The sequence below is a fragment of the Haemorhous mexicanus genome, chromosome 9 (assembly GCF_027477595.1).
Source record: "Haemorhous mexicanus isolate bHaeMex1 chromosome 9, bHaeMex1.pri, whole genome shotgun sequence".
Lineage (NCBI taxonomy): Eukaryota > Metazoa > Chordata > Aves > Passeriformes > Fringillidae > Haemorhous > Haemorhous mexicanus.
In genome coordinates this window covers 10,190,336-10,212,105 of record NC_082349.1, presented here as the reverse complement: position 1 = coordinate 10,212,105, position 21,770 = coordinate 10,190,336, and the positions used below count along the sequence as shown (strand labels likewise).

At 44.1% G+C, this 21,770-nt stretch overlaps 1 protein-coding gene across 5 annotated transcripts in view; it reads left to right on the top strand.

Annotated features, from left to right (window-relative positions):
• RNF220 (ring finger protein 220) overlaps positions 1-21,770 on the top strand; it is a 213,065-nt gene that overhangs the window by 181,165 nt on the left and 10,130 nt on the right. For all 5 annotated transcript variants that reach the window (XM_059853963.1, XM_059853964.1, XM_059853961.1 and 2 more), the window contains 6 exons: positions 776-872; positions 1,874-1,960; positions 3,264-3,319; positions 5,040-5,118; positions 19,987-20,095; positions 21,220-21,294. In XM_059853963.1, coding sequence (XP_059709946.1) covers positions 776-872; positions 1,874-1,960; positions 3,264-3,319; positions 5,040-5,118; positions 19,987-20,095; positions 21,220-21,294 — 503 coding nt within the window. The remainder of the gene's footprint in view (positions 1-775; positions 873-1,873; positions 1,961-3,263; positions 3,320-5,039; positions 5,119-19,986; positions 20,096-21,219; positions 21,295-21,770) is intronic.

The following is a 21,770-nucleotide window of genomic DNA, read 5'->3' as shown; positions in this document are numbered from 1 at the left end:
CTGGTTACAGTTTACAAAATACTTGGGACTAAAGTAAATGTAGAAATTGTTAGAAAGTGGGAATTGATGCACTGTCAGCCTCAGGTGGAACTATAAGTGGTTACTTCCTGCTGGAATTGGGAATGGATGTGTGCCTGACACCCCTGTGCTGGAAGAGCAGAACTCTTGATGAGTTGCATTGCAATTTGCTCATCTAAGTGCTTTTGAGGAGCTGTTAATGACAGAAGTCTGATTTTTTTTCCCTTTTGTAGAAGCAGGTTTGCTGTCCTTAAATGTTTTAAATTTTAAAAAACTAAGCCATGACTAAATGTATTTTAAAATTGAAAAGCTGTTTCTAATTGTATTGTAGCGTCTGCCTGCCCTATGCATCTGAATTAAGACGTAATTCAGAACATCCTTGTGGCCTTCTCTTACCTGCTAGTAGTGTGGATTTTGCATTAACTACTTCTGTGAAAAATAAATCTTTCCTATTCAGCTTCATTGCTTTTTCTGCCTTTGAGAGAGACCCTTACAGTGACTCCAATTCTAAAATAATTCATGTAGAGAGCTAAAAATCGAGAATGTTCCATTTTCAATGTTGGGGGCATTTAGAGCATAAAATGTAAGAAGCTAGAGCATTTCTGAGTGTTCTTGTACTGTCTTTGGAGAGGGCACCTTTTATGAGGCTGTTAGTAAAGGACAGCCAGCAAACTGGTGCTGTAGCACCTTTCTTGGGAGATCTGGTACACTTCATTTCCAATTCAAATGCTCATCCGTGTGTTTTATTTTCTTTCAGGTTCTGGGTTTATCATGTGCAGCGGGAAGGAGAATCCGGACAGCGACGCTGACCTGGATGTGGATGGAGACGACACACTCGAATACGGGAAACCACAGTATCGTTTTTGAAAGGCTCTTACCGAGAGGGAACCCAGAGGTGCATCTGCCCTAGGAAATGGGGGATAATCTTTGTCCAGCCCTACTGGAAATGACACAGCCTTCTCCAGTTACCATGTTATTTGAACTAGGAGGGGTTCCCCATTACTCCCTTTGATTTCCTGCTATTGATACAGCAGTACTCTAGACCTGGTTGAAGTCTGTAGGAGACATTGCAAGGGATGAGTTAGAGTTTCTCTATTGTGTGTCATAAACAATCTGTTGCTTCCATCCAGGTTTGTTATATTTGGATAGCTTTTCCTGCTTCACGGGTAGGAATTGAGTTTATTTTCCACAAGACATCCTTTTGTTTTCAAGGCGTTTGTGCAGTAAGCACTATTCACCTTCCACTCTGTGAGACTGGATTTTTTTTTTTCCTCTTTCATTAGACAGTTCATGGGCAGAACTATCATTAAAGGCAGATTTTGGGAACTTCTCCATCTGGGAGCAGGCTCTTTGGGCACAGCTCTGGGTGAGCTGTGACCAGACTTCTGCCCCACAGCAGTTGTAATAGGCATCAAGGAGGAATTCCTGCAAGGGCATTAGACAGACACTGCCTTAGCTGTGATGAGGGGCAATGTACAGCTATAGAATTAGGTTTTATTGAAATCTGTACCAGCCTTTAGGATTGAAGTTCCAGCCCTCCACTGGTAGAAGAACTCTGTACTTCAAACAGAAATTCTGCAGGTAAAGTTTGCACGGGTTCAGGAACTAGTTTTCCTTTTCCAAGAAGCTGTGGAATCGTGTTACTATCAAAAGATTTCTGTTTCTCTCCAACTAAAACAAAACTTTAATCCACAATTTAAAAGCAGGCCCCTTCGTGGATACCAACCCCTCTATTTTTTAAGGTGTTCTCAGTTGGAATTAATTTGTTATATATCCCAGACAGTGTCCTGACCATCTCAAAAGCCTTTCCACTGTCTGCAGCAGGGCTGTATGTTCCTTAACCCTTTGTGCTCAGGTACACAGAGGCAGACATTATCCCTTGCACTGGAGAAGAGCCAGGTGAAGCCAAAGAAAGAGAAGCGCTCCGAGGTGCTGTTTTAAAGTAAGTATCATGCCTTTCTAAATTAGTGCATTCATTACTTTTGGGGAGTCTCAGTTTGTGAAAAATACCCTGTTCACTAGAGTGCAAGGGTTGCAACAAGAGACTTACAAAGAAGCATAGTCCAGCAGATGGGTCTCTGGTTTCTACCTGTGCAGCCTCAGGAAAGCCTCCCTGTACACTCATCCTCTCTGAGCCACCCCACTGCCCTGCCAGTGCCATCTTTGCCCTGAATAGTGCTGGACAGAGGATGAATTCTAGCAGTGAGGAAACTATGCTGGACTAAGGCCTTATGCATGGTCTTGCTTCATGATGAAATGCGACTCTTAGCAGTACAGTGTGATGCTGTTGGAATCTTGGTTGGCACAGTAGGAGTCTGGCATCCCATGTGTGACTTCATTGCATCCAATTACACGTTGTGAGCCATGCAAACTGATCCTTCTGTATTCAGCCGTGGGTTGGGGCAGGATGTGTGCTCTGCCCACATACATATGTGGAGAATGCAGGCAGCCAGCATTCAGGGCACTCAGGGAAGCATTCCAGGCAAATAAAATTAGTCTTAACAGGGAGCTAGGATTGCTTTCTAAGCCCCCTGCCCTGCATAAAACAGGACTTAAATTACCCCTCTATCTCTTTCACTGTGTGATCCTGTGGGGTCAAGGTTGAAGTGATTGATAGAGCAGTGAAATGAAATTTTCTTACTGCTTAGCCTGTCACAAACACTAGTTCAAAATTAGGTTTCACTCCATAGAAAAGTGGCATTTGCCACACACTGGATCCAAACCATTGGTCCAGTCAATGCTATCCACTTTGCTATCCATGCTAGTCCAAAAGCAGGGCTGCAAAGATGCTGAAGCTCCTTCACAGCTAGGGCTCTGGTGTTGTAGCAGGAGGATTCTTGGTTATCAGTGGCTACAGACACTTAGTGCTTGGTGAGAGAACTGAGTGCCTGAGGCCAGGAGATCCAGTCCCTTCATGTGGCTTGCACCTAGCACATTGTTTTGCTGTTTCGACAAGATCCTTCCTTGCACATTTCCTGGACTTGTTTACCCATCTCTACAACACCAGAGGTGATGTTGCTTGTAAAAGCACCTTGAAATTCTGTTGAGTTCTGTAGAAATGCAGTAGTGTCACTGATGCCATGAAGCATGAGCATGTTTTTTGGCTGGCCATCTGCTCACATGTTGAAACTTAGACTGATGGATAGAAGTATTAAGAGAGGAGTGGTTGGTGGAAGGGATAGGTTTTCCTGAGCAGCAAAATTTTTTGTATTCAACCTTTAGCATATTGTCCTCTTCTCTTTTAGTGGTGGCACACCAAGTACTCGAATAACGCCAGAGTTTTCTAAATGGGCCAGTGACGGTGAGTGTTGAAATTGTAAATTGTTAATTTAGATACTGCAGGGGGGCAGGTAGATAGTCCGTGTCTTCTGCTTGCCAGTACTTAGGAGAGGTAGTTACTAATACTTTTGCAGAATGTCATCAGATACTTATCCACATAAAACCACACTGTCTTTTTGAAACTTTGCAGCACAATTAATTGTCAATAATGGCAGCTGGGGAAGTTCCCGAAAATGCCCCCTAACTGGTATGGTGATGAGAGATAGGGTTTGCATTGACTTGATGTCATGTCACTGAAAGGCAAACTGCTGTATTACAGAGTGAGCCAGCAGAGCCTGACAATGTGGTGGTGGTGTTCACCTGCTGTGTGCTTAAACTGTGCAGGTGCATTTATTATTGGGTTTTTTTCCAACTGCTTTTTCTTCCCTTCTTTGAGAGGATATGCTAAAGACTTGTATCTTTTGGGTGGATCTTGTCCTTGCTGGCCTTTGTATGGAAAAAAAAGCCTACCACTCTGAAGCCTTCACCTTTGGAGTGGAAACTCTACAATCTGTCCTATTTCATGACCTGTAGCTGAGACTCCAGAGCAAAGGAGTTATTGTGAATATGTACTTTTGCATACAGTACTCGAAAGCTCATCAGATTGAGAAGGACGGGCAAAGTGTTAAACCCCTTCGACTGCTGGGGGTTTTTATTCAATGCCAGCAGCACTGTAAGTGTAAGCAGCAACCTAGTGGAAATATGAGAATAATAAAACCTGGCGCTTTCCAGCTGTAGATGCCAAATCCATTTCCAGAGCTGGGCAGTGCTGCTCCAGCTCCCTTAGGAAGGAAACTGAAGCTCAGCGACCTGAAGAGACATGTCCCAATGATTTTCTTCCTTGTTCTGTTCCTGTCATGCTTTGTGCATTTGATTCCCAGCCTTGAAAGTACCTACAAGATAGAACTACTTGCCAGTAGGAGTGGGGGAAGGGAGCAGAACCAGTTTTGCCAAGGGCATGATGGTTAAATGGAGAACATAGGATATCTATCGCAGGCATTTCCTTCTGTGGGATAGGCAATCACATTTATTTTCTGTGATGTAGAGGCACTTGCTTGTAGGTATTATCAGCTTTAGTAGCTACAGCCATGGAGGTGATGAGGAGGCAACCCTGATGACATTTGCTATGAGCTGTTTTCTTTGTACCTTTTACCTGAATCTGTGGTGATGAACCTACAGCCCTGAGGCTGGTTCATCTTCTCATCTCCACCTGGTGTCTCACACCCTCTCCTGTGCTGGGAACAGCCATGATGAGCAGACTGTTCTGTCATTCTAGTTACCTGTTATATATTTCTCTCCTTGTGTCTGTGAGGTCTCAGCAAATGAGAGAGGCTGAGAGCAGGGTCTGGGCTGGGTGGATTTGCTCCAAATCCACCTTTCTAGAAGAGCACTTTTATGTGGCAGCTGCATCAACCCTTCTGAATTAAATCCTGTCTTAAACAGTGGGTACATCAGTGGGGGTCAGATCACTATGAACTGGGGACAAAGCAGAGGTTGTATTTTGAGCCCTGGATCATAGAAATACACTGTCCAGGGAGGCTCTTCCTACCAGACAGGGACACTCAGCTTCAGTTACTTCTCTATCTCTTACCAAGAACTGGCATGAAAGTGGCTCACTGGGGTCCTCTGAAACTGTGACTTACTCAAATTATTTCATTGCAATGATTTAGTGTTTCTTAATATTTCTGTGCTTCCCTCCACAGAAATGCCCTCAACGAGTAATGGTGAAAGCAGTAAACAGGAGACCATGCAGAAGACCTGTAAGAACAGTGACATTGAAAAGTGAGTGTGAAGTGGGTAGCTTCCCTTTTTCTTGTTTTAAAAAACCATAGTGTCCCATATGGTGCTCCCAGCAGCAGTGGTAGTCTGAAGGTAGGCATATTTGAAGCTTTTACCACTGAGAGGGGAAATTGTGCTGCAACACAAAACCTGAACTTGGAGCACTCACCACTGCTGTGTTAACAGAGGGCTTGTGGGGAGTTCTCCACCAGGTATCTATGAGAGCAGGTACCCAGTGACATGGAACTAGGCACAGCTTCCAAAGGGCTTCTCCACTGCAAATTGCGTTCTTTAAATTATGTAAATAGATAGATCCGTGCTTGCTCTCTCTGTCTTCCGTCTTTCATCTCTCAGTAAAAGAGAATCTCCCCCTAGCAGCACTGTTACTTGGAAGAAGTCTCACAGAGGGGTTTTCTTTTTCCTTAAGATCTGTATTGAGCCTTTGCATGGTTCCTAACGGAAAGAATGTCTCAGTTTCTGAGTTTTTTACCTGTAACCCTTTCAGTGAATCAGAAGTTTCAGTCCCAGTGTTTGAATATACAGTAGTGGAGGGACTGCTGGGCAGAAAGGGACTTTCCTGTCCCTTTCTGCTCACTGAATATGCTGCAATCCAGTCTGAAATATAAATAAATGGATTTATCTGCACTGCTCATTTGAGTAACAACCTCTATTCTAAACCTTATTCCACATGCTGCTGGGTGACTTACTGCTTGGACAGATTTGATGGTCCAAGCCTAAAACTACAAGCTCTTCTCTGCTGCCATGGACTGCATTAGCTGGAATGGGACTTAGTGTTTTAAGTTGATTCTTGCCTCATAGTAAACATTGCCCCAAGATAAGTGAGAGACCAAACAAGTTGAATAAGGTGGAAGCAATGATGTGATGGTGGGTTTTAAATATTACATTTTGAGGTGACATCCACTGATAGTTTGGGATGGGGAACAATCTAGTGGTGTAGCGTTAAGCTGACTTTACAGAAAGTTGTCATTTTTCCAATCTAGTCTGTTCTCCTCCTGCCCCTGGTCCTGACATGAGAGATTGCATCCCTGGCACATTTTTGGGTCTCTGACATTTCAGGCAGCCTGGCAGAGTATATGTTTACAATCAGAGTTAACTGGGGAAACTCTCTGCTGTAGAGGGAACTTTAATACTGCTTTGCTGTCTCGGCGCTTTCTTTTCTACAAGCCCTTTTTGTTAGCATGTCCCAAATGTTGGCTGTCCGCCATTCGATGCTTCTTGGTCAGCAGACTTTGGCCAAGACCACTGAGTCAGGGAGCCTGCAGGTCAATGCAGAACCAGCTTTGTCCTTCGAGTGAGCCAACCATTGCACGCTGTCTTGGTAGCAAGGACTCATCCCTTCTGCCCTAATCTGTCAGCCTCTGTCTCAGCTGCTGCTTGCCTTCCCTTTGGGCCTCCTGCCTGTCAGTGCAGCAGCCCTCCATCCTCCCAGATCCGCTCCTATTGAAAATCTTTAAACTGTAGGAGCTGAAAGGATTTGACATTTTCCAGAACACTTGAGCTCAAGTGATAAAATTGACATAGCTTTAATAATCTGATCAAAGAGGCTTTAGCTAGCACCTTTTGAAGGGTCCCAGAATCCTTTCCAAACAACTCTCGCGCTAACGCTGCTGTGACGTGCGGAGAGCAAGTGTGTGTGCGTGTCTGTGCACACACACCTTGCTCTGCAATAACCTTGCCTGCTAAAGATTCAGTGCTGATAAAAGTCAGTAAAACCCAAAAGAAATTACAAGAAAATCCTCAAATGTCTTTTTCAGTCTTTCCAATAATGTTAATTTTTGAAAGTAGCAGAGGGACCTTTTCGTTTAAGGTAGTTTATTTCACCGACATTCAGAAAACAAGACAGTGTTTCAGGTGGAGAATTCCTGGCTACCTTTTTTTTTCCTCTCTCTCCTTTCCTTTGAGATTCATGTGTGATAAATAGTTTCTGTCCTGCCATTTAAGAAGTCTGAATGCTCTGTGTGCTTGTCTGTGTAGAGGGGTTCTGTTAAATTAATTGATAACAGGGATCAGAGCTAGATGCCTGCAGAAAAGGAGGGGGAAGGGTTTCTCACTGTCTGGCTGCTTCCCACTCCACTGCTGAGCCATGATATATGGCGACCTAGCCCAACAGGCTAAATTGATTCATCTCTAGTTCCTGTTTCTTAATCTGGAGCTAAATTGGTTTCATTTTTCTTGTTTTGGGTGGTGCTTACAGGAAGTTTTTGGCAGCATCACTTTACTCCATTGTTTGTAACTTCGGTTTTTGCCTTTAAATCTGAACATTATTAATTGGCATGTTAAACCTTGTGTAGCATCTGATTAGCATTTTTTAAATTGTCCAGAAGCACATGACTTAGCACCTGTGTCATCCGTGCTCTCTGTTTAAAACAGGGGCTAATAGAGTTAGCAGTGATCTGCCTATTGATCCTTCTCTCATAAGAATGACGTTCCTTCCTCCCCTCTTCCAAAAATAAGTCCAGGCAAAGAGAGTAGTGTAGTTTTGTTTGGTTTTTAATCCATTAATACAGTACACTGAGCAGTTCTCCTTTTGGCACGCAGCTGAATTTCTTCACTTGAGCAGATTTAAATTAATCTAAACATGGGGTTTTGTGGGAGAGTTTCTTGCATGTAGAACAGCTAGATGGGGTTTGGGGTAAGTCTGTATTTTTTGCTCTGCTCCTTCTGCTGTGCCAGATCATCAGTAACTTGGACAGGTTGATCTCATTTGTGTAGTGTTGAACTTCAGGTGGCAGCCAGGGGTAGTGAGAGACATGGTGCTGTCCCAGCTCTCCTTCCCAACAGTGTGAGGTGTCTCAGTGCTGAGCTTTTTTTATCTTGCCAATGTGAGGTGTCTGGAAGAGACACTGGGGTGCTGAAGGCTCTTGGGGAGGGATGAAGGAGCATCACACTATCTGAGCCCTGCCTGTCTGCTGAAGACCCCAGCCATTGCCAAGGCAAAGCTCAGCTGGTGCAATGCTCCTTTACCTCAGCTTGAGATGCAGCTTTGCTCAGAGAGCAGCTGGTCCCTAATTGCCCAGGCACCCTCCCTGATGGCCTCCACTGGCGTCGGACTTCAGCAGAAGTGCTGCTCACAGAGAGCTGCAAAAAGCACCTTCCCCACAAAAAGTCTTTCTCCCTGCCTTGTGAGGGTCTGGTGCCATTTTGAAACCGAGGTTCCCCGGGGTTAAAAGCCAGCATCTTAATTCAGAGTGCCAATGTTCAATTTTGCTTTCTGCTACAAGACTAGATTGCAGGCCAGCGAGAGAGTCTGGGTTAGTGGCCCACTGGGTCACCTCCCATTTGTTTTCCTCAATTTTGTGTTGTCATAAATTCATTCCAGCCCGTTGTGGTTGATCAGTTTATCTCCGCCGGGGCAGGGAGCGCTGCGAGCATGATGTATGGCACAGAGCATTGTAGCCAGCCTCTCCATGAATCACTCCAGCTGTTTGGTGTCAGCCCCAAAGCAAACAGGGCCCGGCCGCTGAGCATTGACTACGATGAGCTCAGTATGGGAAGAGACATGACGTATGAATGTTTATTTAATAATTCTCTAATATTTCCAACGGAGTGTGGCTGTGCCTTCTGGGAGGGGTGAAAGGGGGGGAGGTTGAAGAGGGAAACTCTAATCTGTTGGGGTGGGTCATAAATCAGGCAGACAACATCATTAATCAGGGATGGGACAGAAGTGGAAGGAGGTGGGACTGAAACTGCCATCCTTGCTGGGAAGGGGGCTGTGCTTTTTTTTTTTTCAAAAACAAATCTTGTTTCTGATTCTGCTTGGCCCCAGCCACGCTGCCCGCATAATAGCAAACCCGGACACAAGGCTGTTTAAGTGAGTATGCTACCTCTGCTCTGAACCTTGCAATACAAGCCTGCCAAGCATTAAATCCCTTTATAATTATCTTCTTTATATAACACTTCATGCTTATCATGCTTCATTGGATGAGACGCTTGTTGGGTTAAAAAGAGGGTTTTAGAGACAAAAAGCAATTGTATTTGTTTTATTTCTCCTGTCTCTTCTTTCTTCCCCTTCCCCCCCACCTCACCACTTTCCAATCCAGCTGTTTTGAAACGTTGGCTCTGGAGGGGCTCTGGCGCAGCAGCACAAGGAGAAGTAGCAGTTAAAATTAAACAAAGTTTAGATTGGGGTCCTTGTGCACAGAGACAGGCATGCGAGAGCAGTCAGGGAGGTAGCAGTGTCTGTTGGGGAGCCCCTGCTCCCAGGCAGACTCATCCAGGCAGGAGCAGAGTGTGAAGCCAGAGGATTAGCAGAGGCCTGAAAGGGAAGGAGCCCTTTCATACCAGCTGAAGCTGGTATGTCAGAGAAAACAAAAGCTGTTGAGAATTCACACCATACGATAAGCACTACCCAGTCCTTCTCCACAGTGTCACACCATTAATAGGCTTTGATGGGAGACAAGAACATCTCATAGCAAAGACAGAATTAAAAAATTAACTTGAGTCATAAATGAACTAACCCTTTGTGCTCTACTAAGCCGAGAGCATGATGCTGCTGGTGGGTTCAGTACAAGAACAGCCCACGTGAACTTGGAAGAGGATTCAGGACGCTGAACTGAAGTGTGGTATTGCCAAGGGCTGAGAAAGAGCTGCTGGGCTGTGCTGCTTGTGTCCAGATTTTTATCTTTATTAGGTTTTACTCCTTTTCAGTAATTCAGTGGTATGTAATACTGTATTTGTACTGCGTACGGGTGTTCAGTGCTGAAAGGGTATGGAGAAAGATGCTTCATTTCTTTATGAAGTGAGACTTTGGCATTACTTCTTCCTCTGGGATGTGACAGTGGAGAGCAGAGTGCTTGGCTGTGTTTCTTTATCCTGCTCCCTCTTTTAACTGTTGGAGAGAAGTTACGTGTGCCAATAATGGTCTCAAACATTATAACCACTGTGCAAACTGAAATTGTATCAGTGTCCAGTTCTTCACTGGCCAGTGGTTAACAAAGCTCTGCGAGGCAGGCTGTGACTGTACAAGCTCAGACCTGGGGATAAGTGGTATATCTGTTTAGTGCAGTGTTGTCCAGAGGTTTGGTCTAATTTCATGCCTTGAGGCAATTTTCTATAGATTTTGACATCTTCATATAGGAAGAGACTCTTATTTCTCTTGAACCTGTGATGTTTTAAAGCTGAAGCGTCTGCAAACCCAAGGGGTCTGCTGACTTCAGGGGCAGTAGGTTCTGCATCCCTGCATAACTGGTGAAAAACCAAGAATGGAATTCTATTCCTACGTTGGGGGTGTGGTTTAGGCATCTTGCAATTTATGTTTCTTTGCCTGCCCCTTCTTTTCTTTTTTCTTTTCGTAGTTTCAGAAATGCTGTTAACTTTAATTTGTAGAGTTGCTTCCTGGGAATGAAAAATCGATGGGGGGCTATCGCAGTGTGAAATTCGACTGTCACTATTGAGCTATAGAGTTACCAAGATGTCTTAGAAGGTAAAAAATAAATCGTGGCCCAGCAAGTGCTCAGCTGTGCTATTTCAAAGGGGATATGAGGCTGATGGTCTGTTAGAGGGTACTTCAGTTAGATGGATGATGATTCCCTGTGAAATATTGGAGTTATTCCATAGGTAAGAGAAACTTTAGCTTATAAAACGCAAACAGCTGCCTTCTAGCAGATGAATTCTGCCCTTAAATGTGTGAGCAGCTTGTCAGAGAGATGAGTTGTCCCTAAAATTAGCCTGTTTTGTTTAACATTGTCTCTGATGGAGCATTGTGGATCTTGCCATGTTCCTTCTGAAAATACTTTGAGGATATGACTGTTTTTTCACATCCCTTAGCTATGCTGCAAGAATTAAGAGGCAGGGACTGATACTATTTTTTTTTTTTGGAAATGTTTGTGTGGTGCCCAGATGCTCTCAAGAGGAAAGTAACAATTATCTTTATGTAGGCTGCACTCTCTGTTTGGATGAAAGTGTTCTTTTGAAGAGTAGAAAAGGGATCATGTTGTGCCCTATCCTCTGCTAGTTTGCTGTCTATCTCCTGCATCTGCTGAAGGGCAACCCTGGCTGCACAAGCCGGCTGTTTGCTGATGGTGACAGGGCTGCTGCTTTCCTTGGCACTCACTGACTGTTGTGGCAGGACTCAGTAAGTGTTTGTGCTGTGCCAGCTGCTGTATGACAACAGGATGGTTGTAATTGCAGCTCTTGGTAGTTTATGCGTTTCTTAGGCTACAGTTAGTAAGTATAAATACGAAATAGTACTTTAAAAAGGACCAGTTTTGTTAGTTCTCATTAAACCATGTCTGGGACAACTGTAGAGGGAGTAATTATTTCTCTTACACTTGCATGGACAGTTGCAGGACCACTGAGGGGTGCTTACTGCTGCAAGGAGGAGTGTTAAGTCACATTTAGTTGGAGCTTGGTAAAGATTTCCCAAGAAATTTAATCACAGAAGAATTCATTGTGCTTTCATATCTCCTTTGCCTCTGTAACACAGAACCCAGCACCGCCTTTACAGAAGCAAAGTAATAGCAAGTAATATAATTGAAGTAGTTTAATATCCATGTTGATTTTTTTGTCCTCACTTCAGTGTCTGTGCTTTTCCTAACCTTACACCCCACTGCTACAGACACTTCATCCTATTTCTCCATCATCTTCTTTCTTCATTTTTAATGATTTTGTCTGCAAAAAGCTGTTGTTTCCCACACAGTTGCATAAGTATTCCTGCTTGTCCGTCAGATAGCCAACTCATGACCTGTCCTTCCACTGCTCTGCTGGTTTCCTTTTCTAGCTCTGAGACCACAATTGGTTATATGATACTAATGTGCCCTGGCCTCCTTTAATAGCTTCGTGTTTCTTTTTGAAGGCACGATTACCTTAAATGATGCTAATTCTGATGCTTTCTTTCCCTGTAAAGGAAACAGCAGCAGTGTAGAAGTTCTAGGGCAGCAGCAGCAGTTGTAGGAAGCTGTCTGGAGGATGTGTTATCGCACTGCCCTTGGGTGCCTCCAATCAGCAGTCATGAATGGAGGTTCTGGAAAGCATATCACCTCCACAGTAAAGCCCTTAAAAGGCTATACATGAATCCAAGTGCTGCTGTAGTAGCATAGATATTTCCTGTTTATTTCAGGCATTTGGATGGGGGCCATGGGAGTAGAAGACATTTATTTAATTGCTCACAGAGTCTGGCTACAAGACTCAGCTGCATGTCCAACCTTCTGAGCAACTTTCAGCCCTAGGAATTTGCTATTCCTCTGTCATTTCATGGCTGTTTTATAATTTTGTGCCCTGATGGTCCAACCAAAGCTACCAATAATCCCAGACCAGCTCCGGGCCATAGTAAGATGACAAGTTACAGCTGCCATAAGTCTTCCAGTAGAAAAACAGACCTGCCTAGCTATACATGGAACTTGGTCATAATCCAAACATGTTTACTTGTGGATGGAGGCAAGTGTCCGTAGGCTGGAACCTTTAGCCTGCGTGCCTCAGCAAGGAGAGGAGCTGCATTTTCCATTTTCACCTCCTGTCCTTTGTGGCCCTGGCTTGTATTAAGATAGAGAGCACAATGCACTTTCACAGATCTGTTAGAAATACAGTTGGGGTCTCCAGGATGAAGGATATGTTTGAAAAGTGAATTGAGATGTTAACACATTAGATGAGTCATTATTTCTCTTTAGGAACATTGTTTAGAGAATCATTTTCTGATTCAGCCTGTGCTGCCTCTACAAAACCTTCCTGCAGCAAACCACTTTTCCATAGCATGGCTTTTTTCTTTATCACCAAAGCTGGTCCAGTAAAGCAATGGGATTGCATTTATTTTCTCTTTGGAACAGGGAACATAGTCTCTAAATCTAATCAGAATGACCTATGCATTCTTTCTCCCAGCTTTCATGTCGAACCATAATTGCTCAAATGGCACATTTAAAATTTTGGCACAAGCTCCCACTTTCACTCGCCGCCTTTTTAAATCAGTCCCAGTGGCCAGTGGATACTGCATAGCCCTACAAATGCATCTAAACATGCTGACTCCGAGGCTCCTTCTATTCTGAATGATCAGCAGTGCCATCTGTCTCTGTTTTGATTGGGGCTGGGCACATGTGTCCCAGCAAAACACGGGCCAAAAAAAGGGAAGAGAAAGAGCCAGTGCCTGAATTTACTTCCCGCTCCTGTAAAGACATTGTTGGGTTCTGTGTTATGGAGGCGGGGGAGGTGTGAAAGCAAAATTAATTCTTCTGTCATTAAATTCTTCAGGGAATCTTTACCCAAGTCCCTACTAAATGCAGCTTAAAACACCTTCTTGCAGTGGTAAGCTCCCCTCAGTGGTATTGCAACGGTGCATGCAAGTGTAAGAGAAATAATTCCTCTGTGGGGAAAAAAAGAAACAACATTTTTGGTTTGCATCAAGATGAAATTAGTCAGAAGCAAACTCTGAATTTGGCAAGCAAATGCCAGTATTAACAAGTTGTGCAAGCAAGTATAAAATAGAGACGCCCGTGACTGAGAGCGCCTCGGAGTTGTGTGTGTGTGCCCTTGCATGCACCCTGCTCCAAATTCACAACTTAGAACACGGAAATTAGAATGGGGAACATTGCATTATTCATAACTTGGCAACCAGAAGCCAGGGCACTTTGCCAGAGTAAACTATTCTCTATAATCACAGGTGAAGCAACATTCTTTAATATCTTACAATACAAAAACATACATTAATCAAGGAAAGAGGGCTTTTTTTTCTTAGAGGACAATAAATTAGCATCCTTGCCAATTTCCTCAATACATGTGACAATGTTTTACAGGATTATAAGTCAGCCTCTTTAAAGGAGGTTAGTCTAAAAACAAATAAACCAAATAAATGAGATTTTTAGCTAAATAAAGGGGAAGCCAGCTCCTAAAACGTTGATGTCTTGCCAGAAGATTTGCTTTAGCATTGGCAGTCTTGCAGACCCTTTAGAGGGTCTAAACTTCACTTGGTGTGATTTGAGATGGCTTTTCTGTAAACAGCTTTGCTGGGCAGTTTTCTACATCAGGGCATGCAAACCCCTTCTGCTATAACCAGCTCATCTAGTGAGATAAAATCTCAGTACGTTGTGCCAGTCTGGTAGCCCACATGTTGTAGGGTGATTCACAGTCAATCTGCCACCAGTGCCTGATGCTGGGCTTCTTCCAGAGACTTAAGATACTGAAAATGCCTGAGCTGTATCTGTTTTCTTTTAAAACCACCTGTCACTTTTCTTTTTAAAAACGTACGTGTCAGTTTAAGTGTTTTGCTTGTTAGTAGCAAAGGGGCTTTTTCAGCTTTATGTTATGTTCTTGCACTCCAGTAAGTGTAAAAGTCCTTTCAGTCTATGGATCTCCCACTGACTTCAGTGCTGCTCTCCCACATCTGCCAAAATAAATTCCCTTTATCTTTAGCTCTCATACTTGCTGCAGATGATGCTTGCTAAATTGAAAGTGGGGGCAGATTATTTCATCGGGTTGAAAATGAAAGCAATTCTTATCCCAAGAAACATAGGAGTGTCTATAGTTAGTATTTGAAACTCAGGTAGTGAAGGAGTTGTGTGTAAGACATGGTGTGAGTGAGAGTTGAGACAGCATCACTGTGCTCTGCCATTCTGCAGTGCTCCTGGGTGTCACAGAGCTGTGCCCAGCATGTTACAGGCTAATAAAACAGGGTCTCTTATCTGAAAGAGTTGCCTTCTCACCCAGATGTAAATTGGCTATGAGAGAAGGCTTGCAATTGCATGATTGTGCACTGATGTTGGGGTCGTTTTATCAAGTCTTGAAGATTTGTGCCCCGCAAAGCAAGGACTGCACCAGGCTTTCTCTCCTGCAGTGTAGCAGTGGTTATGATAATTGTCATCTACAGCTGAGGTTGAATATAGCCTGGGGCAGTTTCTCTGCTCCTGGAATCTTACTTCAGCTTGACTTTGCCTTCAAAGCATCGACCAGTCTGTTTCTAATATTTATGATGTGTAAGCTGCTAGTGACATGACCTCTGCCCTTGGTGCAGGGAGGTGGCATGTATGTTCTGCTGGGTTCTCCACTTTGGACAAGGGAGGATAAAGGCTTTGTTTAAAAATAAATACATCACTTTCAGGTGTGTCATTGGTACTGTACATTTTCCTCTCTGACAGTCTGTGTTTACAGGCAGAGGAAAGCAAAAATAAATGTATGAGGAAGAGAGAAGGTCAAAATATCAAGTGTCAAAAGTAGCCCATGAAATTTTATTGGTGGTGCATTTAATCAGTGCTAAGTGTTTTTTACAAGGTACATACAAACAGTGGAATTGTAAAAATTTATGGAATGCTGTGTACAGTGTAGCCATTTATGAAGAAAGGAAAATTTATATCCAGTTGAAATAAACCAAAGGGGAATGTTTTATGGAGACTCCTCAACAGCAGGATACATCAAATGTGATCTGGATAAGATGCGGATAGGGTATTTGCAGGGGCTTCTTTGAGGTGTTTTCCTGCTTGTTCAGCAGCTAACAGTTTGCATCTTTCTGTGGTTCCCAAATAGGCAGGATGCTGGATGCAAGGGACAGTGTGGTGTTTGTGTTTTCATGTACAGTGGAAAGGAAACACAAGTGAACAGCTGCTAGTGGTGTCTGTGGTGGAAAGCTCTCACTCTTGGGCTTGCTCCAGTAGAGCAGTTTCTTGAGCAGCCCTTAATACCCAGCTGGGAAGGGTTAACCAAGGCCAATCAGACTGACATCAGCATTTCTTTGTTTCCTTTTTGGTCCAGTATTTTGTTGATGATAAAGCACAGACTTAGTCAATTGAGAGATTCCAGGGCTGCAGAATCAGAGATAATTTAATTAACGGAATTGCTTGTGATTGCCCACTGGGACAGCGGGTAGGAATTGCTCGATTTAATTTGGAGAAACAAAGATCACATGCATGCTAATGTTTAACAAATAACCAGTGTTTGGATTTAAGTTTTTTAGCAAAGAGGGGGGTGGCCATTTCCCAGGGGAGGTTTCTCAGGAGGCGATTGCTGCTCAAAGCTACAGATAGGTCCTTTTTCCTCTACCACTGTGTTTCTGTGCACTTCTTCTGGCCTTGTACCTGAACAAAGCAAGGATTTTCTCGGAGAAAGAAAGTGTTCTTATTTTCAGTGCTGAGGGGAAAATGCTGTGAGTAGTGGAAAAGTATGTATAGGGCACAAAGACTGAAAACTATCACATGCTGTCTGCCCAGTCTCACAGACTTGCTTCCTGATACCCAGCATCCTCAGCTGTCATTGCCAAGATGTGGAAAACTTAACCACAAAGTCCGGGGAGAAGTACAGGACCCAGCTTCTTCCACAAGGAGCCCTCCCTTCCTGTTTTTGCTCTTGTATAAGCATTCTCTCTCAGGCTCCCGTGTGTGGTGGTGTCACAGCGAGTCTCTACTCCACGATGGAGGTGCCCTCTTGATACATACTCAGCCAGTGAGGACAGTTCTCATATTGGGGAGGCCTTTCACATTTACTGGAGAAGCATGAGCACTGGGGCTCAAGGTATAGCTCTTGGCAGCAGTTATGCTCAGCAGGTCTCCCTGGAGGCTGATAAATGACGTTTTCCAAACACGTCAAATCAGAGCGCTGAGGCACAAAATTGTTAAGAGTCCTCCTGCATCCAGCATGAGGTCAAGGCAAAGCAGAGAGCCAATTCCTTCTCCGTAATTCCCTCTGCCTCACTTGGCAGGGTAGCTTGTACACAGCCTTCCCCTCTCCATGGCACTTGGCTTTCTGACCCTCACTCCACCCTGGCGTTACCCTGTAGAAATTCTGCCCAAGGCTGCTCCCAGCTGTGTCCAGGCAAGCGCAAACAAGGTGCACACACAAGAGGGAATCCTGAGGGAGTTCCCAAGGTTGCTGCTGCAGGAAGAGTTGCTCCTAAGTGATGCTTATCTTTAGGATACAAGCGGCAGGTTGACGGTAAAATGACACTAAATGGAATGGCATGTGTCCCAAGTGCGCTGGCAACCACGGGAGCCAGACACATGGGAAGTGACTCTCGTCTTTATTCCATCCCTGGAGGTAGTTTCAGTTTCCTTTATTTACTAATGTTCTCCCTATTTCCCTTGACCTCATTTCCTCCAGCTTTTCCGAAGCAACCATGCAATTATCGCTCACTTTGGGTTGACCCTTGGCTGCCACATCCCGTGTTGCTGCTGCTCCGAGAGGTTTTCCTGAAATCTCAAGTGCAAAATGTTCACTTACAGCCAAAACTCTATCTCTCGTGTGAAGTAGGAGCTGTGTCTTCAGCACTGTGCTGTGCATTAGGATTTGTCCTGTGGGCTTGCTTGGCAGGAAGAACATGGAGTTTAAATTCTGTCATAGCTGAGCTTTGATCAGTGCTGGGAGGTATCGCAGTGGCTAAAGCTCCCTCTCTTACCAATGCACCCCAGTCTTGTTAATAAATGTATATTTAACAATGTCTGGAGCGTATGAAGTGATAATAACTAAATCAATACCTCCCACATTGATTGTCCAGGATCCCTACAGCGTGACGCACGCAGCGGTGTGGTAATTTTCCAGCTAACTAGCACCCTGATCTACAGCCCTCCTATTGATTGGCCATTGTATCAGGCAGCCTCTGAGCATTATTGCTTATACCTCTATTCAGCCTCCTTTTCTGATTCATTCGTTTATTACTGGACAGGTGCGATTATCTCAGAGACTTCCCGAAATTGGCCAGTGGGGGTCAGCTGTTTAGATTTCTATAAACAAACCGTTTTCTGTCTTCTCTAGTTGTTGCTGTGGCAAATTTTTCCTTTTCAAGTTTTGACTGTTACTGGGCTTAAACTGAGGATGAATGGACATTTGTTTGTGTCTGCTCAAGGAATCAACTTTTCCCTTTTCCTTTCTGAGTTGCCCACCCATCTGAGGAGGACAGGTAGTTCCACAGATGGTAAAAGGAGAATTTAGCAAGGGTTGAGGTTCTACTTGCCACCTGCTTTGGGCAGGAGTCACACTCACTGCCTTTACACCTCCAGTTCCCTTGTGCATGCAGAAGGAGAAATGGACTACTCCATGAAGTCAAATTCATCTGCAGTGTTCAGCCAGCATCAGTTCATCGGTGGGCCAGACTGGAAGAGAAACAATTTTCTCGGCCAACAATAATCTTCAAGCTATAAATAAATAAATCTGTTTCTTCCTTGGACAAAACTAACACCTTTCTAGACTTTCTTTGAAAATGCTAGCAACTCTTTCTTGAGGGTGAGAACTCAAGCTGGGATATGGTAATAATTTATACCAATGAGCAGGAGCAAGTGGGTGTTTTCACAGCAGGGAGGACTGTCTCCTACTGAAACTCTTTCATCTTGCTCCAAAGAATATTTATGGATTCCAAAACTTGAATCCACAGTGTCCCTGTCCCCAGACAGTCCTCTCCCACTAGGCTATCATGGGACATTTGTATTTCTTTACCTTTTTTGCAGTTTTAAAATTGTTACCGTTTGCTGGCAGCTGTCACTTGCAATGAATCTCCTTTTGATGAAGATCTCAGCTCATGCAGAGCGTGTCTCATCAGCACAAAGGCAGGAGTGGAGTTGAAGGAGCTTTGCAACACTGGTAGTTAACCATATGCATTCCAGCAGCTTCACTTCCTTCTGAAGTCTCATAATTAGGAAAATCACCCAAGATCTCTGACTAGTTCTGTTACCAAATCCTTGGGAAAAGCCATCAGAATCAGCTTGTGGGAGGTAACCCCAAGTCCCTCCCTGCATGCTAGCAACAAGTGACTAATGAACAGAGGAGTGAGTCCCTGCCTGCAGCGAGAGTGCTGAGATTGCAGCTCACTTTACTGGTTGTAGTAATTCCACTAGACTGTGCTTTAGCCACCTGTTGATGAATCATCCTCTAAAAAGGTAGAAGGCATAGGTGCCACTGTGGGTTATCTTGTGATTGATGATGCAGCTTCTGGTGTTGAGATGCTCTTCAGATTCTTCTGAGCTGAAGTCTGCTTGGAGATGCCAGAAATGCACTGACACACGTGAAAATTGTTCGTTTTGTTTTTACTCAAGAAAGTGATAGCCTTTATGTCAATTCTCTAAATCTTTTCTGGGGAATACTTGAGGGCCCCTCCCTATGGCTGCACTGTGTAGAAATCGGGTTTTGCAGCGTGCTGGACTGACGCATCCTTGTCTGTAATGCTCCCTGTATTTCATTTGCTAAGCATTGCTGTCTGCCCTTGCTTTTAGGTTGGCAAGTTGCTCTTTTCACCAGCCTTGCAGAGCCATGAAAATACACTTGCCTGGCCTCAGCACAGTGCCTCTGTGACAAAAGAGATAATGCTGCCCATCAAAAATGACCCTAGGAAATGGGAAAGCTGAGATTGTAAAGCTGCTTTTATAGCCACCCTGTTGGCACTGTGTCCAGTGCTTTTGGTTTCTCCATTCTTTCAGTATTAGAATCAAAAAGCTGGGGCTTTCATTAATATAAGCCATTGTGTTGATCCTGTGTAATGAGCTGATTTTGCATTTCACGAGGCTGATGGCCAGCAAAGGCCTCCACTCTCTAAGGGGAAGAACAGCTCCTATTGCCCACAAAAAGTTATATCAGCAGCTTTAAAGCAACATTCAGAACTTTGTCTCAAGCATGTGGTCCTAAGTAATCTCTTAAGGGAGACAAAAAAAAAGGCAGAAAACAAACAAAAAACCCCAACAAAAATATCTATTTTTTAAATGTCTGTGTCTTGCTCTGTATGAAGCTGGCAACCCCAGCACTGGTTGTGTTCTTTTGTGATGTGTTGGAAGTGTTTAGAAAGACACTTTAAAGAATTCACACTAGGCTTTTCAGGAGTTCTTTTTTAACCCAAGTTGGATGTATTTGAAATACAATGCCATTTCCTGTGCAGTACCTATTGTGGGATCCTTTTCCCCCCAAACTCTTGACAGTCTTGTGTGCTCAGTGATGGTCACTCTTTGTCATCTTTTGCAGAATTACAGAAGACTCCGCAGTGACAACATTTGAAGCGTTAAAGGCTCGTGTCCGTGAGTTAGAAAGGCAGCTTTCCCGTGGGGACCGCTATAAATGTCTCATTTGCATGGTGAGTAGCACTCCACCCGTGGTAATGAATCAGAAATGTCTTGGTATCTGCTGAGGAGGGAAGAAGCTTTTCTCCTTTTTCAGGCGGACTGGGGGAACTCATCACAAATTAGCCTTCCAAATTAAGGTCATAATAACTCAAATTTCTGTATGAATTATGTTGTTTTACTGGTATTTGTAGCTGTCGCTCTATATCAAGATAGGCCCAACTTCAGAAGACTTTCTGCCTTCCTGTAGAAAACTCCCAGATGCCAGCATCCTTTTCCTGGATGTGCAAATTTAGGTACATGGGAGAGAGCAGAATCTGTGATCAGAGGCTCACCTCTATTTGGGAACAGGGATGTTGCCTGAGCATATAAAAGTTGCCAGTGTCCTGCGTGCTCTCTGGTGATGCTGTGGCCTTCCTCAGGAAGGGCAGCAGCTCCCTCTGATGGTCCAAGCCTGCAGGGCTCTACAGCTCCTGTTGGGTTTGTGTTCTGCTGAGGACTGAACATTCTGCTTGGTGGAGAGCTCCCTCTGCAACTTCAGCTTGATGCACAGGCTTCTCTCTCCCAGCCAGCTCACAGTTTGGAGGTGTGGGAGTGCAGTCCTTGTCACTCATCCCGTAGAAGGGACAACAGCTAGCTGATGATTTCCAGAGGTTTATTAGCAATGATAGAAGATGGATACTTGAGAAGGCATGTCTGCTGAAATAGCAGCAGCAGTCTTGGGATGTAGATACGCTGTTCCTGCAGAGCTGAGTTGTGATAAGGGTTGATCTTACCCTGTCACTGGTTCTCATATGATCTGGTGACCTTTCTGATGAGAATAATGGCAGGTGGCCAGAGCAACTTCAGATGCTTTTGTGATAACTCTGCTGAGCTAGGTCATCACTTGAGTGGATTATGGTCTTCCAACAGGAGTTCTGGGAAGCCAAGAAAAGGGATTGAAGGAGACTTTCTGCCACTTCTGTACAAATGTTACAAAAATACAACTTATATATTACACAAGTTGGTTCCTTTAACCAACTTTTTTAACAAAATACAAGACAGTGTTACCCACAAAGAAAGGCATTGTGATGGGGCTGGGAGTGAAGAGTCACTAGATCACTGCTATGGAAATAATATGTTTGCTTCTTTTCCTCAGGACTCCTACACAATGCCCCTGACTTCTATTCAGTGCTGGCATGTGCACTGTGAAGAATGCTGGCTGCGGACTCTGGTGAGGCTCTTGTCTGCTTTCTTGTTGACTTACAGCTTTTTTCCACTCTTCTCAGATACTTTATTCTAGATTGCCACAGGGGAGGGTGCTTTTTGCTTTATTTTAAACAATCTGAGTGCTGTGCATGCAGATTTCCCAAGCCTGGCTGTTTAACATCCCATTCTAGCTTTGACATGGTTTTTTGAGTCGTTGTGACCCAAGCTCTGTCCTTCCCCTTGCTTTTTCCTCTGCTGCTGTGGGAAGAGCTCTGTGCCAAGGACTACCTTGCCTTTCAGTAATTTTCTGTGGGGCATCCATGCAGAGAGGTAAAGCTGTGAGAATGGAGGCCAAATCCACTGAGATTTCATTGAATGGGTAGCTTCTGAGAAACATAATATTCCCCTGAAGCAAAGGGAATCATCTTCAGGAGAGAGGATATGGAAGGGAGCTTTTATAATGTGAGTCTATGTTTTCTAGGTTATTTGGAATAGCACTGT